The 18125-nt window shown below is 38.6% G+C and overlaps 1 protein-coding gene across 1 annotated transcript in view; it reads left to right on the plus strand.

Moving 5' to 3' along the window:
* Positions 1-17436, plus strand: part of SLC35F1 (solute carrier family 35, member F1) — a 387174-nt gene extending 369738 nt beyond the window's left edge. Inside the window, exons 8-9 of the mRNA XM_012002353.1 lie at positions 16300-16525; positions 17405-17436. Coding sequence (XP_011857743.1) covers positions 16300-16524 — 225 coding nt within the window. The 3' untranslated portion in view covers position 16525; positions 17405-17436. The remainder of the gene's footprint in view (positions 1-16299; positions 16526-17404) is intronic.
* Positions 17437-18125: the final 689 nt, after the last annotated feature.

Below are 18125 nucleotides of genomic sequence, written 5' to 3' on the forward strand. Positions count from 1 at the left end.
TTTTTTTTTTTTAAGTTGAGCACTGCACCCTGAAATGGTGTGGATGTTTGTTCCCTCAAAATCTCATGTTGAAATGTAATCTGCAATGTTGGAGGTGGGGCCTTGTGGTAGGTGTTTGAGTCATGAGGGCAGATTCTTCATGAATGGCTTGGTGCCATCTTCATGGTAATGACTGCATGCTCTGTGAATTCACATGAGATCTGGTTTTTTAAAAGAGTCTGGGACTTCCTCCTTGCTCTCTTGCTCCCTCTCTCATCATGTGACTTGCCTGCACCTCCTTCACCTTCTGCCACGATTGTAAATTTCCTGAGGCCCCCACCAGAAGCAAAGCGAATCTTGGTGCCATGCTTATACAGCCTACAGAACCATAAGCCAAAATAAACCTCTTTTATTTATAACTATAAATTATCCAGTCTCAGATACTCCTTTATAGCAATGCAAATGGACTAATACACACTCAGTCCTTTTTCAATGTCATGAGTCACTGGATTTTATCATTTAAGGAGTTGTGTGACTTACTTTTCAAAAAAAGAGCTTGCAAGTATTATATCTCAGGGTTCTCTTTGTCTGACAACATCTCTAATGTCTTTACATTCATAGGTCTTCTTGACCTATGACCCATCCCACTCTCAGGAGTATAACCCCCTTGTGACCTTATTTCCCCTTGAACTAGAGGAGTTCAATTGCTCCTCTAGTCCACCACAAATCCCCAGATAATGCCAAGCCCCAAGGACTCTCTACCTCCCCAAGAATCTTAGGAAGTACATAATGGTTTCTATTCCTGACAATAGTTTCTTGACTGTTTCCTGAGTTCACCCAAACACCACTTCAATCAATCGTCTCTGAATTGCAAAGTTCTCTGTTAATCTCCAGAGTCAGCCAACTCCACTTCTTTCCTCTGAATGACTTCTGGTAGGTAATGCTGGGTTAGCAATAATGCTAAGTCATGTTGGAATCTCCTAGATTCTCCCTTAACTAACTTTTCAAAGTTTATGCCATATGATTATACCCCTTTTCTTATTTGGTTGCTACCAAAAATTTGCCTGGTTTTGACTTTAGGGTTCATTCCGTTAAGCACTGCTCTCCTCTGACATCTTTACTCATAAATACTTTTATTGGGCTGGGCATGGCCTGTAATCCCAGCACATTGGGAGGCCAACGTGGGAGAATTGCTTGAGCGTAGGAGTTTCAGACCAGCCTGGGCAACATAGGGAGATGTTCTCTACAAACATATATATTTTTTAAATTAACCAGGCATGGTGCCATGCACCTGTGGTCCCAGATACTCGGGATGCTAAGGTGGGAGGATCACTACAGCCTGGGGGCTCGAGGCTGCAGTGAACCAAGATCACACCACTGCACACCAGCCTAGGCAAACAGAGTGAGACCCTATCTCAAAAACAAACAAACAATAAAAACTTTTACTGGCATAGTCACATGCATACTTTCATATATAAACATTTAAGCAAGCGTTTGTGTCCATAGAGACATATCTGAAAGGATGTTTATGAAAATGTAAACGTTTCCAAGGGCAGGCAGAATGGTAGTGTTGTCATGAGTTGTCACAGCCCGGCTGTGAATTCCAGCTCCACTTCCTACCAATGGGTCTATAAATTTGTTGTGCCATGGCTCAGTTTGGCAGTCAGATGAAGCCTAGAGATCTGTTTTAATAATGTTTCAAAATGTCTAAAATAAAGTACATGGGATTTCAAAAACAACTATATTAAAATAACATCAGAATATTTTAAAATGTGATGATATAGTAATATACAAATCACAAGATCTAGAATCAGATCTATTAACTACTGTCATTTCAAAGCAGCGATTAGCATAAGAGATATTTGGAGAGACCGGCAGCGATTGTAATGCAAAGTAAAAATATACACTGTATATGATTTATGCTCGTGGAAAAGGCTAAAGTGCGTCGAATACCACTGAAGCTCAATGCCTACATTTGCAACTGAAGAGCTGCTAAATGTCAGTTAGAGGTCAGTGAAAATAAGAGTCCAGGTTTCTCATCCAGGCTCACAGACTCCATGAATTCTATACAGGGACCCCTGGTTAAGAATCCCTGAAACAACCAGTTACACAACCTTGTGCAAAAGTTACATCTCTAAACTACAGTTTTCCCACCAAAAGGGGATCATAATAGTATCTCTCTCATAAGATTAATTGTGAGGCCTAAGTGAAATAGTATATGTAAATCATTTACTACAATATCCAGCACAGTGAATATTCAACAAATAATGCTGTTATTAAGGCTGGTAGAATTGTTAATACAGTCAGCCCTCTGTATCCATGGGTTCCACATCCATGGATTCAACCAACCATGGATTGAAAATAATTAAGGGGAAAAAATTACATCTGCACTGAACCTTATACAGACCTTTTATTTTTCTTATCATTATGCCCTAAAGAATACAAAATAGCAACTATTTACATAGCATCTGTATTGTAGCGGGTATATCGTAGTGGGTATTATATGTAATCTAGAGCTCATTTAAAGTATACAGGAAGTCATATGTAAATACCACAACATTTTATATGAGGGACTTGAGCAGCCACAGATTTTGGTATCCAAGGAAGATTCTGGAACCAATCCCCCATGGATACTGAGTGATGACTATACTTATATTTCATGTTCTTCACACTTTTAAGTATTGCATAAATTATGTATTGCTAAAATGCTACATGAACATTTGTTACTTTTACTTTTATAATCACAAAACAATAAAATTATTTCAGTTTGAAAACAAAGCTAGCAATCCCGTTGAATAAGAAGGAACTCTAAATAGGAATCTCTGCTATTGAAAAAATGGACAAAATTATAACAGACCCCGGTTAGAAGATTAAAATGGTTTATGATCAGTTTTAATTGACAAATATGAACAAAAAATTCCAAGTTTTTCTTTATTTCTGTTTTGACTATTTTTATATTTAAGAATTCTTCACTCATTAGATTGCTAAGTACTAACTTATGGTCATATGCCTAGCTTCCTTCTCATTTGAATTATTTTAGAATAGCGTTTTATTTTTTAAATAAATACATTATAACCATGCTGTGAGGCCTCAGCTTTAGCAATGTGACTCAATTTAATTAGAATGTACATGTTGGTGACCAGTTTCACACCCAGTTCCTTGAGGATGCTCATGGAACCAGACATTCGAGGTGCAGGAGTGTAGCTGTGTCCCCTTGCTTTGTGGGGGTTTCAGGAGTTATGAATTGTACTGGTGTTTCCTTTGTGTTTCAATCAATTCCATCTTTAAATGAAAGAGTGGCTTAACGTTGGAGGTCAGGACTAAGTTCCAGGATAACAGAGACCTCACAGGGCTCCTTCTCTGCTGGGCGCTGTGTCTCTGGTGCCTACTGCAGAGCCTGGCACAGTAGGTGTTTGGTAATTATTTTTTTAATGAAAGGTTTATTTTCACAGGAAACATTGAAGTTTAATCTTCCACTTTCTAGGCTGAACATTATCTAGAAATTTTCACATTGGAAGCCAGAAAGCTTTTGATCAATGTCGACTCTATGTCTCAAGTTGATGAAACCAGCTGAAAAACAAAAATTCAGATCCCACACAATAGTGAGCCACTGTTTTGATTCATTCTTTGACTGAATTGATGGATTGCTTAGGGAACATCTCAAGGGAACATGGAAATCAGAAAATCAGTTCAATACCATTGTAACTGTATGCAGTGTAAGGGGTTATGTAAGAGGAATGGAACTCACATTAAAAGCTGAACATTTGGTAAGAAATTTTATTTGTAGAAAAAAATAAATTTTTATATTATAGCTAATATTCAGATTTAGTTTTCATATCATCTCACATTAAATTGTAAAATTAGTCATTATCACATACAATGTTTAGGCATCTATATTGGTAGGTATAGATACAGATATATTGGTAGACCAGCAGTCAGCAAACTTTTCCATGAAGGGGCAGATTAGAAATATTTTAGGCTTTGCAGGCCATACAGTCTCCAGCACAACTACACAACTCTGCTGTGGACATGGCTGAGTTCCAATAAAACTTTATTCACAAAGCCAGGTAGATGCCAGATTTGTTAGTTTTCTGGCCCTTGATGTAGACTGTAACTGTCCTTGCAAACTTTTCTTTAGTCTTTGGCACCAGAAAACAACCATTTCCTCTACAAAGTGTGTCATTAATAGAGCTGCTTAAAGGTTGAAGCTATACACAAAATACTACAAATTTCTTTGCACTTTAAATGTGCAAACTTGTTTTCAAAGCCAATTGTAATTATTTCTACCCAGTTTTAAGTGAAGTGCCTGGCCCCTATTTGAGTTCTTGGTGGCATCTAAGGCAGTATCTATTAGTTTTGTTATAAGGATATCTGTAGCATACACACCATGCTGTGAAATATCTTCAGTTTGATAGTTTATGGTTTTCATTACTTACAAGGAATGAGTGGGTACCAATGCAAACCAGTAGCCCTGAGCTAAGATGTGAGAGAGAAGGAATGTTAAAGCAGTAGCTTATAAAGAACAATGAGCTATTTGGGAAGGAAAAGCATGGGAGACAGGGAGAGCATTCTAAACTGATTTCTTACATATAGTGAACCCCAGGGGAAACCATTTTGGGTAATAACAATAATATTATCAAGTTAATTTTTCCCAGAATCATATGTGCAGATAAAAGAGACCATTATACACACAGGCTAATTTTACAGCAAAGAAGTCCTTTCCAGGTTACAGGTCTTTTTACAGCTTGGTGATGTCTCATCATGCCCATCTTCCTCAAAAATACATAGACACATTTAGATGGTTATGAATATATTGGTTCATGAATGTCAAACTTAGCAGACTCCTCTAGATTTTGAGGACAAAAATTTGTGTATATAATAATAGCATAACTCAAAGTTCACTTTATTTTCAAGTCTTAAGGCATTAGACAATTTAATTTTTGTAATATTAATAGTATAAAGTTTAATTTTGAAAAGGAAAAAGAACCTAGCAATGTTATTGAATGTCTCAGTTACATTTTTTCTACTACCCCATGGATTTCAAGGACTATACAGTACTGTATAGTACTTCACATAGTAATTCAATAATAATGACCTTGTAAAGTTTTAGCATGGAATAACCCAAAACTCTGAGCCCAATGCCCATACTTCTCCATGATATTATGGAATTTAAAAGTGAATATTGAAGGCTATTTGGGAGAAGGTAGCAACTATTTATCAGGAAATAAACAGCTTATTTAGAAAAAAAAAAAACATTAAACCCATAATATGATTTCTTTTTTGACAGCTGCCATTTCATAATATTCTTTACAAATAACTTACTCATCCACTTACTTCATTTTTTTTGTCTTTCCTGCCACCACCAGGTGCATGAAAAAGAAAGAAGTATAGAATTCCAATACGGATGCAGGGCAGCTCATTTTTCATTTTGTCAAGGGGTTTCCTCCTTCCCACAGCCGTGATCGTATTTCCTGATGATTGTTCATTGCTATAAATAGAAAAAGAACAGCTTCCAAGTTTATCAATAATTCATTAAGGGTGTTCCAAGAGATGCTGAATTAAAGTTGAGTCCTTCCCCTATGCAAAAGAAAGATAGCTTGCCCTTAGAAGCTTGAGTATAGGGAATGGAAGAAACAAAAAGAGTTACTACTTTGTAATGTAGCTAACAAAGTAATTAGGGGACAGGGAAGAGAATTGGGCCAAGGGTCAAGGCCTTTGGGCACTGTGTAAGCTGTCACTACAAGATCTGAGACCTACGTGCACTGCTAAACCTCCTAGTAGCTACTAAACCTCCTCACACCTCCACCTTCCTTAGCATCAAGATGCTTATCGTGGTAGTCTATGCTTCTCTGAGGGATTGGTGTTTTAACAATGAAATGAAATGATATATACAAAAATACTTTGGAAGCAGTAGACTGCAGCTTTGTTTGCTAAGATGATCATACCTAATTTAGAATTGTTATTCATTATGCTTTCCTGAATATTGTTTTCTTAGAATAAGAGAGAGCAAGCTCTCTGGTGTCTCTACTTAAAAGGACACCAATCCTATCAGACCATGGTCCCACCCTTATGATTTCATTTAACTTTAATTACTTCCTTAAAGGCCCTATCTCCAAGTACAACCATACTGGGGGTTAGGCTTCAACATATGAATTTTGGAGAGACACAATTTAGTCCATAGCACCAATGATAATCTCTCGTCTCAAGATATTCAATTTAATCACATCTGCAAATACTCTTTTTCCAAATATTATAATGTGTATGCGCTCCAGGAATTAAGATGTGGATGTCTTTTGGTGGACCATTTTTCAGCCTACCACACCAAGGAAGCAAAGTGAATTGCTAGAGTTACTCATATATGCTCATGGGTGCTCAAACATGATTTGTGCCAATGCAGAGTAGTTGCTCAAAATTGATAAACAATGTAAACAGAATAGAAAATTATGAGGATTCCTGTGACTTATGTAATTATGCATTATTAAAAATATCTCAGTTGGGAGGCTGAGGCAGGATTGCTTGAGAACAGGAGTTTGAGGCTATAGTATGTGATGATCTCACTTGTGAATAACCACTGCATGGGCAACATAGTAAGACTTCATCTCTTAAAAAAAAAAAAAAAAAAAAAAAAAGAGAAGAAGAAAGAAAGAAGGAAAAGAAATCTTGAAATAAACAGGCCCAAACATGGAGTCTATAAACCAGAGGTTGATTATTTGCACTGACAAAAATGTGTTCCATTCCAGATGGTTTGATTGTTCTGTTCTTTTTTTTAAATAGCCAGTTCCATAACTGCATTTGCAATTCAAATTGATTTGTGGTGAACTTTTCAGAAAGGCATCTGAGGAAGATTTTTATACCAATCTTGGCTTTAGAATTTACTCTTTGTGATGTAAAGATAACAATCACTGACATTTGTTTAACATTTAGTATGTGGCAAGCACTGCACCAAGAATTTTATATCTCATCTCATTCAGTGCTCACAGTGATTCCATTGAGCAGGTGCTATTATTGTCCTTAGTTAACTGATGGGTGGCCTGAGGCTTGGAGACGTAGGGAACTTGTCCAAGACACAGCAAGGAAGAGGCAAACAGGAATGTAAATCCCTTGATTTTGATTCTAGAGCTCGTATGATGAAACACCACTTGATATTCCCTGAAAAATATCATTGCACTTCTAAAAGCTTACCACAAAGAGGAATTGTTACAAGTTTACATCAGAGTCAAAGATCTTTAGTGTCACAGATTGTCATGTTACCAATTATATTAGTCAGCAGAGAAACAGAATCAACAGGAATGTGTATGTGTGTGTGTATGTGTGTGTGTGTATTCAGAGAGAAAGAGTGATTGATTTTAAGGAATTGGTTCAGGCCATTGAAGGCTGACAAGTCCAAAATCTGCAAGGAAGACCAGCGGGATAGAAACCCAAGAAACAGTTGTCTGAAGGCAGTCTAGGGGTACAATTTTCTCTTCCTTGGGGGGTCTCAGTCTTTTTTTTAAAAGACCTTCAACTGATTGGGTGAGGCTCACCCCACCCATATTATGGAGGGTAATCTGCTTTACTCAGAGTCTACTGACCTAAATGTTAATCTCATTTTAAAAATACCTTCACAGAAACATCTGTTTGGTCCAATACCTAGGTACTGTGTCCCAGCCAAGTTGACTTATAAAATTAACCATCACAAGTCCGTCCCTTTTCAACTTGGCATCAATTACACATGTCTTTAAATAATACTTAATCTCTAAATAAAGACAATAATAAGATGCTATTTTTGCCTAACATGAATGACTATCCTGCATACAATTGGAAAACACACTAACCCTTGCCTTAAAGGCAGATGCAAAGTCCTTAAATGATGATGTTCACTCTTTTCCTTCATATCCTTTCATATTATGATGTAAAGTCAATGCTATATAATGTTATGTTATATAATAAGGAGACAAGGGTAGGAAGAAAACAAATATATTTGCTATATATACACACACATAAATGTGTTCATAACAAGGAAGAAATATTTATGAGAATTACAGTTCTCGTTTCTGTAACTGGTCACATGGTTTCTGCTGGTATGTTCTTCCACTACGGTTTCTGTGTTCCCTTTGCCTTCAACTGGTCATGGTTATTTACCTCATGAAGTGACCCCAAACCTTCATTTCTGAAAGGTCAGGGACATTAGTAGTACTGCCTGTATTGATTTATTGTAGTTTCCATTGACTTTTATCACAGGTCATGATAATCCTAAGAGATAATCCTAAGAGATACCCTAAAGGATCTCCTCCTGAACGCCAGACAGGCTCTTCCTTACTTCCCTGGGAAAGTAGTAGTCCAATTTCGCCTTGGTAATTGAGATCAGCCACCCACCCGGAACTGAAACTCTCTTCTTTGCCTATTGTTTCAGAAGCATGAGGAGCCCAAAGTGGCCAGACGGCAGCCTCAACTTTCCCTGCATGGAATCTTTGTTCTATCTTCTGGCAGAAGCGTTCTTCTCTCTGACCCTAAAATTTTAAGATCAACAGAGCAAAGGTTGCAGTGACAGGAAGCAAAAATTTTGCTAGTGGCTAACAGAGCTAATAGAAAATGATGACACTTCCATTTCCACCCCTTGATTCCATTGTAATGGGGCAGGAGTCTCTGGGATCTGTTGAGCTGCTACACTACCACTTCTACAAACTCAGTATTTTTCCCTGGCTTTAAAATTCAATCTCTTACAAAATTGCTGTAGCCCAGCATGTACCTCTGTGTTTTGCAGAGGGAAAATAGATGTCTTGTGATGCAAAAGTCCAAACGGAGTGAAGGCCACTGCTCAGTGTGCCTCCCACACAAATGTAATGTCTTTTTGACTACTGATAATAAGAAGGATGCACGGGAAGGTGACATAAATGAGCCATTGAAGGGCCTTTGTTGTAATTGAGCCTATAATTAAACACTCCCACAGAGTAAGCCCCTCTGTTCCACTTCTGACTTGGCTATTATGGCCTCTCTTTTTTGCTGGAATGCAGAAAATAGAAATCTGTGTGAACAAGGATTTCTATCAGTTCATCAGACCAAGTGAAAATGCCTGTTTGTCATATAAAAGATAATGGCAGAAATCCATTTTTAGTTCCCGATTGCTGTACTCATGTGTGAAATTACCCACCGGGGAAGATATTTGCCTATAAAAGAACCCTTATTGGCCTTAGATGTGATTGGCTGCACAAATTATACTGCCAAATGAATTGGTTTTGCAAACTAAACAGAAGACCTCATAAACCAAACTGGGATTGCAGCTCCGAGCAGAGCCTTGCCCTGGGCGATGGCATAGGCAAACAGAGGCAAGGGCCCTGGTTGCTACTTCTCTTTGCTTTAACAACACAATGCTTGGAGATTAAATAATTTCCCAAGTATTGAAATCTTAGCAGTGACTTGGTTTTCTGATACGAATACAGAATCCATTTGGCATTCTGACTGAGGCACTCGTTTGTTTATTTTTGTCTTGATTAAATTAACATGAATTGAGATTCAAATTCTCAAACTGGAGAAAGAATGGGAGGCAGGGGTTTGTGGGGGTCATTATTCTTAGTCTCTAAAGACAACTGATTTTGGTATCTGTCAGTAGATTATGTGACTTTCCCATATTTCATATTTTGCATTGAATGACCTAGAAGAGCAAAATATCACAATATTTAACCGGAAAGATTTAGTCCTTTTTTTTCTAACAAAAAAGGAAATAAGGAAAAAAAGAAAAGAGGAGAAATAAAGGACATGAGAATAGGAGACAGAGCAGTAATTGAGGAGTTTGAAAGTATCTGAAACAGCTCTGGTCTCTTCTGGCGATTTATTTCCAGTTCAGTAAGCCCAGAAGCTGAACTTTTGCATTTTTAATGTACTTCATAATAATAAAAATGATCTTGTTAGTTTAGTGCAGAGCCAAAATTAGGAGGTCAGGCATCAACTTGTTTGTGTGGGTTTTTCCATGGAGCCAGGTCCGTCTAGTTGTCTTGGCCTGAATAGCAATTGGCTCAGGCCCAATGGCAATAGATCAGGACCTGGCAGAGCTTTTCATCCCAGGGTCTTACCGTTACAGGCCACAGCTTACAGCGTGCTCAGCACTGACCAACATCCTCTTGCCCTACACCAAGCAATTGTACCCAAGCTCCCAGTATGGTCCTCACCCTCTGAGAAGCACGGGGCTGCCAAGAGACGAGCTGTGTTATCAATGCTGAATTGTCCTCTCCCTCCCCATAAGGACACGCAGAGAGTTGGCTTCATTTCTTCTAAGATAGTTGCCAAAAGGTCCACCCTTTAATTCACATATAAAATGGGACTCCCCTCTTAGTTATTCTTCACTACAGCAGCATTACATTGAGTGAATGATTTATTCTTAATTCACATGTTACTTTAATTTAGTCACTGATGGATCTTTAAAACTACTCTGGTACCCAGAACCTCCAAACTGGTAATCTGCTTCCAATTTAAACAGAGTTGGGCTTATTTATTCCTTCTTGATCTAGAAGTTATGGTTAGTGTGCAAGTTGATTTATTTTCCTATGTGCATTTTATTTCACAGAGTAGGTAAGTAAAGGACACTTTGTCTTCCATGGCAAAGAATAAGCAGGACAGTTTTCACAAACTTAATTAAAAGTCTCATTTTTCCCAGGAATAATGTGCCTGTTGAAATTAATAGACCAATCTCTCTATGTGGAAATTCTCCCTAGTAGCTCCTAAACCCACATTTTCTGGGTTGTGCTACGTAACGTTGAGAATGACCAATCACTGCAAGGTATTTTTCTACTTACCCATGGTTGCATTGATTTTGAAGCAACTGTTAATTTGCAGATTCCAAGACTTTACCCTCATAGATGTTTTCTACCAAAGAGTTAAAAATATGGGAAAGTTTAATTACATCTTTGTCTTTTTAAAAGAATCAACTGAATAACAACTAGAAAGGACATGGTTATTATGGCCACGTTATGGCCACATATCCTTCATATATGCGAAATACCTTTTCATCAGAAGCAATGTCTAATAACACTTAGAAATATCCTTGTATTCATTTCTGTGCAGCCTCCTTATGCAGTTCATGGACCAGTTTTAACTCTTGCCATTATCATGTTTCCAAGTAGTATGCCTGTTTCAATGGCAGGCTCATATCCAATACAGCCTCAAAAGGTAACGTGTCTTTTGAAGTTTAACAGTAATAGCACCCTTGAGCTATGGTGTGAAATATTTGGTGTTTGCTTCCTTCACTCATCATAGAGAGCCTTGGGAACATCTGAGGGCTTGAAAGCATTGGCCTTCGCTCATGTGTGGTACATGAGCAGCCATCGGGGCAGTGTTCTCTCAGGCTACTCACTGTGCTCAAGGAAAGCAAGCATTCATTATAGGAATGCAATTTCAGAAGGCAGATGGTATCAGGTCAGCAGAAGGGGCCTGTAGAGAGAGAGTGTGTGTGTGTGTGTGTGTGTGTGTGAGAGAGAGAGAGAGAGTGAGAAAGAGAGAGTATTTTTTTAAAGAGACAGCTTGTGTATAGTGTAGTGGCAGGTATAGTGTAGTGGCAGGACCATAGCTCACTGCAGCCTCAAACTCCTGCCTCAGCCTCCTGAGTAGCTAGGACTACAGGCATGCATCACCACACCAGGCTAGGAGCCTTGAAAAAGCTACACAGAGACATATGCTTAAAGGGACTCTTTAAGGTACACTTCCCAGGGATAAAGGAAAAACCCAGGCCCACCATATAGAAGTGGTTGGTACATATATTCAACAAAAGTAGAGCTGAAACCCAGAGTCCACTTTGCGCCTCTCTAGGGATCACTCATGTTCTCCTTTGCTGACCTCTGCCATGGTTTCAGTCAAGCTAGAAAAAGAAAGTTGCCATTGAAGCATTGCCCTCTTCTTCACATAGTCTAGTTGATGTATTTATAAATGGACTTTGAAATGACTTTCAAACCACATGATTTTCTACTTGTATAGATTTAGGTTTATTAAAATTTGACTTAGAAGTTAAATGCCAAAAATAAAATGAAAATTTGGTCTGTGATGTGCTGAATGCCACAGGAACTAAATAGCAATCAAACTGACAGGCCAGCTTTCTTTCTAAGAGCTAGGTTTAACTCTGGTTGGAAGTTAAAGAGCTTTGTACAGCCTTATTATCCATCCTCCAAGCCACCTCATCCTGTATAATAGCTTGTGTCTCAGTCAGATTGTTTTAAGCAGCACTCAGGGATTTTCAGTATGTACAGTGAGTGCCTTCTGACCTGTGTTCTCAAAGAGACTCATGAAGGTGAAAAAGACAGCAGCAAAGTAAACAGCGTCTGCAATATGGTCGTGTTCATACAGGAGTTATCATTTCTCAGATTCTTAAGGCTTCCAGTTAGATAAAATGCAGGAAAAAGTGTGTCCGCAGCACCGAAAAAACAGCATATTCTGATGGCTACAGTTTGCAAAGGGAAAGCCCTCCAAGTACACTTTGGACAGCAAGCAGCCCCAGCTCTCCAATGGAGACAGCCAGCCTCTGCCTGAGCTTCCCTTACCTGTAACTCACAGACAGCTTTCAGTCCTCATGTAGCATTCCAGAGAAGTTCCTGTTCTCGTTACTTGGGGAGGTAGAAATAAGTATTTATTTGCAGTTAGTAAGTTAAGCAGCCTAGATTGTGCAATACTTTTGTCTGATTGATTGATTTTTGAAATGAATGCTCTACAAGAAAAGTACACCATCCAGAATAGAAGGTCATTCTATTAGGTATCCCTGACTCAATTTTCTTTTTCAAGTTAAGCTAAAAAGAGGGAAAAACAAAACTTTTTTTTTACTTTTATTTTTTAAGAAGCAAACCTTTCTCTCAACATTTATAACATTCAACATTTATCCAGATTAATCATAATGCTTGCTTGACTGCTGTCTTTTTGGGCTTGTATCTAAAATGAAAAATTTCTCTACCATTTATTAATAAAGCCTCTTGGGTGACTTCCAAGATACTTCCATCATATCAAATCCCATGCTCTCTATCTTTGGAGCTATTTTTTGACTGAATTCCATATGAATTAAATAGAAGTGCATTAAAAATAAACTATGTGTTATTATGCTAAAGCTGTGTCCCAAGAAAACAATTCTGTAATGAATTTCTCACTCATCCTGATGGTTCCATGTCCAAAAAAGCGATGATCCTTTAAGCAGTACATTAAAGTATCATTTCTTACAATGGTGAGGGCATTAGCTTTACAAAATTTAACAGTATATTCTTTGTCATATTGATCAAGTCTAAAATCATAAATGGAGAGGAATTCAATCCTTCTACCTGGATACTCTGTATTCAATCCTTTCCTGTCTCTGCCACTACATTATTTCAATTGCCAAATCCTGCCCACCCCAAGTTTATGACATCTCTATGCCAGTCCACTGACCAGCAGCCCTGAGTCTTCTCTCCAGACTCTGGCTTTCTTCATTGTCTCTTCCAATTCATCGTCCTGTCACACTCCTCTGACTGACCCCAGGTTTGAAGATGATTTTTGGAGTCAATGATTGTAGATTCATACTAGGACTTCCTTCTTAACGGGTTTTTGTTGAGCATTTTATGTACTAGAAAGGCATTGCATTATCTGGTTTAAAGCTAAAATGTTTGAACTACTCCACTGGTACAGGCTGATTTTTTTATTATGTTTCTTTCTTTAGTCTGAAACTTCCCCATTATTCATTCAAGATAAAAAAAGAAATAGCAGATAATATTTAGTAGATATCTACATGGTGCCAAGCTCTGCACTTGGCATTGGTCAAACAAGACACAACCTCGTAATCCAGAGACTACTGAAAAAAGACAATTTAGGCCAGGCGCGGTGGCTCACGCCTGTAATCCTAACACTTTGGGAGGCCAAGGCAGGCAGACAGCTCGAGCCCAAGAATTTGAGACCAGTCTGAGCAACATGGCAAAGCCCTTGTCTCTACAAAAAATACAAAAATTAGCCAGGCATGGTGGCAGGTGCCTGTAGTCCCAGCTACTCGGGAAGCTGAGGTGGGAGGATCACATGACCCCAGAAGGTTGATGCTGCAGTAAACCATGATTGTGCCACTGCATCCAGCCTGGGTGACAGAGGTGAAACCCTGTCTTAAGAAAAAAGAAAAAAAAGACAATTTAATCAATGATTATATCAGATTATTATAAGATATATCAGTATTACTATGATAAAATAAGTGCTATAGTAATAACAAAAAAAAAATAAGAATGAAGCTAATGTGAATTGAATGTTTGCAGCAAGATAGAAACTGGGATAAGTGTTCTACATGCCTTATCGAATCTAATCTTTTAACCACCCTATAATAGGTGTGCTTTACTGCTAAGGAAGCTTGGACCTGGAAAGGTTAAGAAATGTGTCCAGAAGTGAAGCTAGAAGGTGGTAGAGCTGAGATCTGAAGCCAGCTTGGTGGTTAGAATGCAGGGATAACTATAAAGTGCTCATTCGTCGTCTCTCTACCTCCATATGCTGCAGTAGAGGCAGGTTCACACCTAAGACCCTTTGCTTGAAACTAGAGACGTATGGGTAGAGTTTTGAAAGTGAAAGTAATTAATAAAATATTTGAAGTGATGGTAATGTTAGGAACAGACCTATTTCATTCACCGAAGTTTCAGGTAAAGGGTGAAGCTCCTGGATATAGAATTTCAGGAAGCAAGTTTGAGTGTAAATAGGTTTTCTGAGATCATACATGACTGTACCGTTAGTGGTCTTCTTTCTCTACCATTTTATTTTACAAATTTATGAATCAAAGAATAAGGCACATTTATTTTCATTGGGAAAAGTGAATTATGTCAAGTTCATTAAATGAAGCTGTTACAAGCTGAGTCTAGTACATAAATCCATCTGAAGTAGGGTTATCATGTGGTTTCAATGTGAAAAATAAAGGAATTGAGGGACAGGGTGTGGAGTGCTCTAGAAAGCAAATCAGAAAAGCATCTTTAGTCTTAGCTGCCTTGCTGCTGCAAAAAGGAAGAAAGAAAGCAACACTGCAGCAGGGGCGTTTAGTTGCAGGGATACCTTTTTTTATGAGCCATTTTCAAGACTCCCTTTCCTATTATTGAACTACAGTTAGAGCCATCTTTTAGCTTTTTATTATAGCCTTGTAACTTACTTCATAGGATCTCTGGGCCATTTTCCTGTCTTCCTTTCTTCCAACTTCCAATTAATTTTTGTCTTTTTAGCAGTTTTTAGTTCTTTCAGTATTAGCATTAAAAAGGACAATAAAATTGATGCCTTTTTCCCCATGGACACAGGATGTGGTCAAGACTGGGTTATTAGCTAAAGACTGAAATGAGATTTGGCATGCTGTAAGTGCATTGTGTTGTTTTTGTCTATCTGTACCTGTTTGGCCACTGAGACAATGAAGTCCTAAATGGTAGGGATCAACATATTTTTCATTTCTCTTTCCCCAGTACATAGTTCAGTGTCTGATATAGAGAAGGCATATAAGAAACTATTCATTTAATGAAGGAGTGAATGAATGAATGAATGAATGAATGAATGAAACACAAGAAATGGCAATACTCACATTGTTACCATACTCCTTCCCCAGTAACTACTGAAGTAACTACTTCCAGTGTAACTACTCAAGAAGGTCCAGAAGTCATAAGTTTCCACAAACATACGTAAATTCTTGCGACTTGTATAAACCAGTATTTTCTCTCCCTCTCCCCCCAAACTCTCTGAATTGTCAAGCAAGTAGATTAGGAAGCAGAATGTTGTATATACAGCCCTGTTTGGTTTTGTTTATAGGTCAGTGGGTCAGGAATGGAATGTTATACTATTTCTTTCTGTCCGAGGATAATCTAATCTTGCAAAGGTATTTACCAAAGTCAATAACAATTCCTACTAGGAAGACAAATAGTGTCTGAATTGGATTAAGGTGTAACGAGAGTGCCCTGATGCAGCTGTCAGTGAGCCATTCATTGTTTATGGCTTCATTACAACCCTAAAGGGGATATCTGTATTTCTCTAAGTTTAATGAAGCCACAAACAACCAACTTTTTATTGAGTGATATTGGAGATTTTTTGCTTTTAACTTGATGCATTTTAAGTTATGCTTAACTAGTTCTCGCACCATACCAGATCCTCAGATTGGCACTTTAGAGACCATTAGCGAAGTGTTCCTCTGTGTTAGCCACAGGGTCTAGGAAAGATAAGGGGAATCAATGGGACCAAGCCAGTTTAGGATGAGAAAATTCATTCTCCATCAAGGGTATTGGCCAACTCATCACGCTGCCTGTTCTGAGAGGAAGCAGCTCTGCTCACATCTCTCTGTGCCTCGTTAATGTGTCAGTGGTTCTGCCCTGGCTGTCAAATGACTTTACTGTTGTGTTTTTTTAGTTTTCAGGACTTTATCTCCTGTCTTTCTTCACCATCCTCATTGGGCTGGTGCTCTACTCCTCCACCTCCACCTACATAGCCCAGGACCCCCGAGTGTATAAGCAGTTCCGCAATCCTTCAGGACCTGTTGTGGACTTACCGACCACAGCTCAGGTGGAACCCTCAGTCACCTACACCAGCCTGGGCCAGGAGACCGAAGAGGAGCCTCATGTTCGTGTGGCCTAGGGTGAGGCCCGCCCTGCCCACTGAGGCCAACTCATTGGCCATGTTTTTGCCCATCATCTCTGTATTGTACATAGAGAAAGGTATTTACTAGGTGCAGTTTACACAGGTGGACTGCAAGGTAGCAAATCCTCTGAAAGCTTGTGAAAGGAGCAAGCTCAACATCACTGGAGACACAGGCTCTAATCCACCTGACTCGGAAAGATGCCTAGCTAGTGTGTATCCTGATCACAACTCCCCTGCATTCATTACCGTGAAAACCTTTGAATCAAAAGCAAGTATTATTGTTATTATGATTTGTATTATTATTATTGTTACTGTTATCACACCAACTTTCAGGAGGATGTTTTGTACTCCTGATGGAAACTATTGCCAGACCCACATGTAGTCAACATAAACCCCACTTTTCTATGGCAATTCACTTTTTACGAGTCATACTTTATTTTTTTGCACAGACTATATGAGTGATGCATGCCACAGGAGCTCCACCCCTGAGAAGTTTCCTTATCCTAGGGACCTGGTGGCTCATGGTTTCCTCTGTTACCTGTTGGATTGCCTGCTCAATAAGTATTTTGTGCTGTGACCTTTGTAGGGAGGGGCAACTGACCATATAATTCTCTATTCTAGGAATAGATATAAAAGAAACATTTTAGCCTTTTTATATTTTGATCTCTGATTACTCCAGGCCATTGCCTTTCTGTTGTGCCACATGATTCTGCTAATCAAGTCCCTGTAATAACAAGATAAGGACTGTTCCATTTCTGTGGCTTTTGGGAGCCCCCAGAAATAATATCATTTGTGTTTAGGGCAATATATAATTATAAAATCTTTCTGCCCCTCCCTGTAGCCTCTCTTCAAAAACTATCTTTTCTTTTTTTTCTAGATTTCCTTAGTGATAATATGGAAATTAATCAAGGCACTGGAAAAAGCCATGGTTCTCTGCCCTTTTAATTCTGTGACACCTTTTTAAAAATACACCAGCATGGAAATTACCTTTATTGTGGAAAATCATTGGTTGTGCCACCTCCTAACAAAGTCAAGGTGCTGATGTGGAGCAGTCTTTGAAAATGGCTTAATTGATCTGGCCACTTTGCAGTGGTAACGAAGTCATCATTGAAAAAGTCTGGCATTTTGGTCATATTTGGCATCCATTCCATAACAGGTATATTGACACAACATTCTTGTGGACACAGAGAATACTGCAGGATCCTGATAAGACTATGAATGATATGTCACTAGTCTAATCTGTTGCCCTTAAAATAGCCCTTTTTTCAAACACAGGAAATTAAGAAACACCACAGACCTCTAGTATTTAGAAAAGATTCTATGTGTCAGTATGTAACGTACTCTTTTAGTTTGGCTGACTTCAATACCGTTCAAAAAGATCCTCAATGGAGTTACAGGGTTTTTAGGGGAAAAATACATGTTTATGAGACATTGGGCAATTTAAATCAATGTATGTTACACAAGCAAGCAAAGCAAAACACCAGTGGGGTCTCTGGAAAGTAAAAGGACAGACTACAGTAGAAGGACTGATCCCAGAGTGCCTGTACAAGGCCTAAATCTGGCAGGCGAAAGCATCCCACACTGTCTGTCAGCACCCA

This window comes from Mandrillus leucophaeus, unplaced genomic scaffold (assembly GCF_000951045.1).
Source record: "Mandrillus leucophaeus isolate KB7577 unplaced genomic scaffold, Mleu.le_1.0 Scaffold683, whole genome shotgun sequence".
NCBI classification, from domain to species: Eukaryota; Metazoa; Chordata; class Mammalia; order Primates; family Cercopithecidae; genus Mandrillus; species Mandrillus leucophaeus.